The sequence below is a fragment of the Cebus imitator genome, unplaced genomic scaffold (assembly GCF_001604975.1).
Source record: "Cebus imitator isolate Cc_AM_T3 unplaced genomic scaffold, Cebus_imitator-1.0 Scaffold102, whole genome shotgun sequence".
Lineage (NCBI taxonomy): Eukaryota > Metazoa > Chordata > Mammalia > Primates > Cebidae > Cebus > Cebus imitator.
In genome coordinates, this window is record NW_016107417.1 from 3,276,509 (window position 1) to 3,282,503 (window position 5,995).

Consider the following 5,995-nt stretch of genomic DNA (forward strand, 5'->3'; position numbering starts at 1 on the left):
AAAAAAAAAAAAAAAGCTTATGGTACTATAGTTCCTTGCCAGTCTCCTTGGAACACGCCTCTCCTGCCTGTCCCCAGGCTGGGGACCAAGAACTATAAGCCAGTGCAGAATCTGCGGTTGGTCAACCAGGAGCTGTCACCTTGCACCCCACGGTGCTCAATCTCTTTATGTTGCTAGAACTGTTGCCAGCTGAGGCCAGCTGTTCACCTGCTTCAACTGAAAGAATGCTTTCTTCAGTATCCGGTTAGCCCCTAGAAGCCAAAAGCTGTTTGCCTTCCAGTGGGAAGATCCGCAGTCAGGCGTAACAACACAGTACACCTGGACTTGTCGTCCACAGGGGTTCAAAAACTCCCCAACAACCGTCTTCGGAGAGGCATTGTCCTGCGACCTCCAAAGGTTCCCCACCAAGGCCCTCGGCTGTGTGCTGCTTCGGTACACGAATAACCTTTTGCTGGAACACCCGGTAGCAGCCATATGTTCCCCGGGAAACTAACTTGTTGCTCAAATACCTGGAGACCTGTAAATACTAGGTCTAAAAAAAAGGCCCAGATTTGCCAACAACAGGTGCACTATCTGGGATTTACTATCCAGTGAGGCGGCAAAGCCTAAAAATAAAAAGCAAGCAGGTTATCAGTAACCCGCGGTGCCTAAGAATCAGAAGCAGGTACAAAAGTTCTTGGGGGCAGTGGAATTCTGCAGGCTGGGATCCCTAACTTAGCCGTTCTGGCTAAACCCTGTGTAAAGCCACAAAGCAGGGAAATAAAGAGCCGTTTAAATAAAGCCCGGAGCAGCAGGGGGCCTTCTCACTGTTAAAAAAACTAATGTCTGCCCTGGCTCTGGGGCTGCCGAACTTAACAACTCTTGACCTGCTTCAGCACCTTCCCCTTCAATTTCTCTCTCCTGCCAGCCATGGGGAGACATGCCTGCTTCCCCTTTGCCTTCTGCCATGATCGTAAGTTTCCTGAGGCCTCCAGCCATGCTTCCTGTACAGTCTGCAGAACTGTGAGTCAATTAAACCTCTTTTCCTCATAAATTACCCAGTCTCAGGTAGTTCTTTATAGCAGTGCCAGAATGGACTAATACAGAGACATTCTAAGGGGCAGATTGGGGATGGGAAAGGAAAACAGTCCCTCCTGCGGTCCCTGGGACTGGCTTCTCCTGGCTTTCTATGCATTTGTAATGCACATTGGGTGGGGTTTCACTCCAAGCAGTCCTGGCTTGTGGGTGGCTCTCTATGGGAGCCAGGATGTTTTCAGCGATCTTTCCTCCAGCTCAGCACTCGTGTCCCCAGGGGCTCCCGGGAGAAACCCCCAGGGGGCCGTCTGCACATGGCTCAGGTGCTGCCAGCAAGCACCAGGTTCCAGGCAGCTTAGATGGTTTCTTTGAGGGGAGATGCTCTCAGCTGCTGAAGAGACATTTCTTCACTCTTCTCTTCTGCATGTTTCTTGGAAGAGCCTTCTTTGACCCTGTAGAAATGAAAAGGCAGACGGCAGTGGTGAGGGGCAGGTGGCGTGCATGTCAGGGGAGGGTGGTGCCATGGGCACAGGGTGCAGCTCCACTCTCCTGAAGCCAAAAAGGAGGTGGACACTGCAGCGGCCCCTCCTCCGGATTCTCTTGGGCACATCCCGGTGAGCACCCTCCAGCTCCCTCCTTGCCCCATCACTGGGATCTCACAGCTGGCAGAAGCTGGCCTGGCTGGAAACACTTAGAAGAGCTGCAGGGTCAAGAGATCCAACAAAGAGTCTTACAGATGAAGACCTAGAGGCTGGACATGTGCCCAAGTTCACTTGGCTGGAAAACTGGGGCCAGCAGACACCCCCGGGGACTGGAACTACTAACACCCTTCTTCTCCCACCGCAGGAGGCAGGGAGGGACAAAGGTTGGGGCTCTGAGCCACTCCTGCCCTGCCCTGGTTGGCTCTTCAAGGAGTCAGCGGAGGTTGGGGGTGGGGGGGCTTGCCTGGACTTTGAGGCCCCCTCAATCCCAAATAACCCAAGACTACCCCACTAGCTTTCTATCTTTTGACCAGATCCAATTTTGTCTTTTTTTTTTTTTTTTTTGTAGAAATGGGGGTCTTACAATGTTGCCCAGACTGCTCTTGAACTCTGGGCTCAAGCGACCTCCCACCTTGGCCTCTCAAAGTGCTGGGATTATAGGCATGAGCCACCATGCCCGGCCTATTGCCTTAAAAAAGAATCCTCTATGCTTTTAAATGGTTTATGTTCTAATTCATTTATTTTTATCTTTGTATTGTGGACACTGATAAGTGTTTTCCCACTGAATTATCTTAGTTTATGTTATTCTCTTATTTTAATCATTTCATATCTTGCCATTTCTCCCAACTACTTTTAGCTGGTTCCATTTTTGGATTTTTCTCAGTGTTCATACTGTTTTATCAATGTTTCTATCCTTGCTTTTTAACTCTTCTATTTATAATATTTTAGTCAATTGGCTTAATTTTTTTTAATTTTTATTTTTCTGAGATGGAGTCTCGCTCTGTTGCCCAGTCTGGAGTGCAATGGTGCAATCTCAACTCACTGCAACCTCCACCTCCTGGGTTTAAGCGATTCTCCTGCCTCAGCCTCCTAAGTAGCTGGGCTCACAGGCACCCACCACTATGCCCAGCTAATTTTTGTATTTTTAATAGAGACGGGTTTCGCCATGTTGGCCAGGCTGGTCTCAAACTCCTAATCTCAGGTGATCCACCGGCCTCAGCCTCCCAAAGTGCTGGGATTACAGGCATGAGCCACTGCGCCCAGCCCAGGCTTAATTTAAAAAATCTTTTGTTTTAATTTTACCTTTTGTGATTATTTCTTAACATGTCCAACGGCTTTCTTCTTTTTTTTTTTTTTTTTTTCATTTAAACGTTATAATTGGCCTATGAAGGAGGATATCAGTGTCTCTCTCTTTTTGGTTTTTTGTTTTTTTTAGACAGGGTCTCCCTCTGTTGCGCAGGCTGGAATGCAGTGGCACCATCTTGGCTCACTGCAGCTTCAACCAACCTCCCGGGCTCCTGTGATCCTCCCACCTCAGCCTCCCAGGCCCGCAGCCACCACATCCAGCTAATGTTTGGATTGTTTGTAGAGCTGGGGTTTTGCCATGTCGCCCAGGCTGCCTTTCTGGCCATTCTACTGCCTACATCCCTCCCTACGTCTCTTTTTCTGCCTGGGAAGCCGTTTCATCTTTTTGATTTCTGTCTCTTGGACACATTCAGCTTATTGGTTTTGACTGTTGTGTGCCAGGGGGAACATGCTGCTAATGGTTACCACCTGGGGCCTTGGAAGTTCCGACAGGTGAGGCTGCTTCCCCTCTGGGTCTTCCTGCCATGATAGGCTTCGAGAAGCTTCCGCGTTTCCCTAGCTCCTTCCCCAGCTTCTAGAACTGAGGGGGGTAGGTACATTGCAAAACTGCCTTGTTAAACTCCCTTTTTTTTTTTTTTTTTTTTTAATTTAGAGACAGGGTCTCGCTCTGTCACCCAGGCTGAAGTGCAGTGATGCAATCATAGCTCACTGCAGGTTGGAACTCTGGGGCTCAAGCGATCCTCCCACCTCAGCCTCCCAAAGTGCCGGGATTACAGGTGTGAGCCACTGCACCTAGCCCCTGCTTCACCTTCAGCCACAAGTAAAAGCTCTCTGAGGCCTCCCCAGAAGCAGATGACACCATGCTTCCTGTATGGCCTGCAGAACCAATTAAACCTCTTCTGTTATAAATTACCCAGTCTCAAGTATTTCTTTAAAGCAATGCAAGCACATCCTAACACACCTACCAAACTAAAACAAGTCGAGTTGTTTCTGTTGGATGTTTGGTTGGATAGGAACCATCAAATGGAACTCTGGCCAAGTTACTAAAGAAGTCTGTGGACCAGAAGGCTTCCTATGTCCTCGTGTGACTTCTTCCGTCCCCCAAAAAAAGAATTAAAGTGTAGATTGTCACCTGGGCCTCTAAGGCTGCCACTGGCCACTCTCCAGCCTCATCTTGCCAGTCTATGTCTGGCTGGCACTCAGCTCCTCCCAGCTCTCTGGGACCTCTGAGGGCTTCATAGGCTGTTTCCTCCCCGAAGGACGTCCTTCTCCCCTTCTCGGCCTGCCTAACCCTTCTTCCTCCTCCTCCTTTAAGTTTAGGCTTATGTCCAGAGGCATCCCCAACCACCCACATCTTCTCTCCTAATTCCACACGTATCTGTGCGTATTTTTCTCCACGTGTCTCCTCTACTCTATAAGCCCCAGACGGCAGAGATCACATCTGTGTTATTCATTCCGCACCCTGCACTTAGCACTGTGTCTGCAGTATAGTAGGAATTCAATGACTAGTAGTGGAATAAAGGAATTAAATTTCAAAATGCCTACATCAAACACCAGGTAAAATCCTTGGCCTCCAGAATTGTGCAAAGGCTTCCTGGTCGCCGGTCGCTCTCTTCTTCAGGGCATAGCTGCATCTGGATGTGCTCCTGCTGGTGTCTACCCAAGGGCAGGGCTTTGCCTTGTTAAGATGTCAGCTTGTGTGTTCTAGTTGCTAAATAAGCACCATGGCTGTTTCCTCTTCAATAAACTGTGAGTTTAAGTTTCTTTTTAAATTTTTTTTGAGATAGAGTCTCAATCTGAAATGCAGTGCACTGATCTCGGCCCCCTGCAACCTGCAGCTCCCAGGTTCAAGTGACTCTCATGCTTCAGCCTCCTGAGTAGCTGGGATTACAGGCACACGCTACCTCCATGCCTGGCTAATTTTTGTATTTTTTGTAGAGAAGGTGTTTCACTATGTTGGCCAGGCTTGAACCCAGGAGGTGGAGGTTGCAGCAAGCTGAGATCATGCCACTGCACTCCAGAGTGCAGAAAAAAAGCTTTCCATATAGATGTATATATGGAAATATATTCCATAAATATATACATTTTGAAACAGAGTCTGTGTCTCTGGGCAACAGAGAAAGACTCTGTTTAAAAAAAAAATTATATCTATATGGAAAGCTTTTCTTCCCTTCTGTTCCTGAACAATTAAATCCCAAAGCCATTGCATGGGGCAGAGCAAGGTAGGTGTTCATGTTGAGGGGTGCCAAGGCCTGGGGTGTCGGAGCCCAAGTGAGGTAAGCAGGGTGTCTGCACAGGGAGGTGTCCTGGTACAGGGACGAAGAGATTGAGCAGGTGAGGGAGCGTCCATGTGTGAGCGTGTAGCCAAGCACAGGTATCAGAGCTGGGGTGCCGTAAGGAGGGCATCTGCACGTAGTTGGCCCAGGCTGGGGTGGTGGGGCCCCAGAGCAGTGGAGAGGATGCCCAGGCAGGGGAGGGCGAGATGCGGAGGCGACTCCAGGGACTGAGCCTTGTGTAGGCAGTGACAGCTGCAGCAGTGGGGGGCAGTTTACATACAGGGGAATTGATCCAATAACTAAATATAGTAAGAATGAGGGGAGGCAGGTTTTTTGTTATCTGATAAGGAAATTAACAAATAGGAAAAGGGAGAAACTGGGATGAACCTTGTGGTGTTGGACAGAACTGGAGGTGTTGGTGTGAACTCATGGTTTTCAGTATGATCTACAGATCCAAAGATACAAAGGTGTGTGTTTCTGTATGTAGACACACATATTCCATACCTCTGTCCACTGAGAGGGCTTGGGAGCAAAGAGAGTCCAAAAACAATAACCATCTTGCACCCAGATCTTGCTTTCTAAATACCACTCTCCACTAAAACGAGCGACACTCAGAGGAATGCTCCTCTAGAACTGCTGGCAGGATGAGCCCAGAATGTCTTGTGCTAGAAAGCAAGGATGTGCTTAAATAATTTTAAAGGACACAGAAGCCAGAAGATTCCCACTGGCCAAACCTAGGGCAAATTGAGCATCAAAACGGGGTATAATCATTGAATAAAATGAGAATTTATAAATCAATAATGAGGCCGGGCGTGGTGGCTCAAGCCTGTAATCCCAGCACTGTGGGAGGCCGAGGCGGGTGGATCACGAGGTCAAGAGATCGAGACCATCCTGGTCAACATGGTGAAACCCCGTCTC

The 5,995-nt window shown here is 48.6% G+C and overlaps 1 protein-coding gene and 1 long non-coding RNA gene across 2 annotated transcripts in view; one reads left to right on the plus strand and one right to left on the minus strand.

The window, feature by feature from the left end:
• Positions 1 to 1,030: 1,030 nt before the first annotated feature.
• LOC108310245 (solute carrier family 22 member 20) overlaps positions 1,031 to 5,995 on the minus strand; it is a 28,976-nt gene continuing 24,011 nt past the window's right edge. Inside the window, exon 10 of the mRNA XM_017537121.1 lies at positions 1,031 to 1,466. Within this exon, the coding sequence (XP_017392610.1) occupies positions 1,370 to 1,466 (97 nt within the window). The 3' untranslated portion in view covers positions 1,031 to 1,369. The remainder of the gene's footprint in view (positions 1,467 to 5,995) is intronic.
• The window catches only part of LOC119472473, a 19,242-nt gene continuing 16,309 nt past the window's right edge, over positions 3,063 to 5,995 (plus strand). The window contains exon 1 of the long non-coding RNA XR_005201621.1: positions 3,063 to 3,390. This is a non-coding gene — a long non-coding RNA (uncharacterized LOC119472473). The remainder of the gene's footprint in view (positions 3,391 to 5,995) is intronic.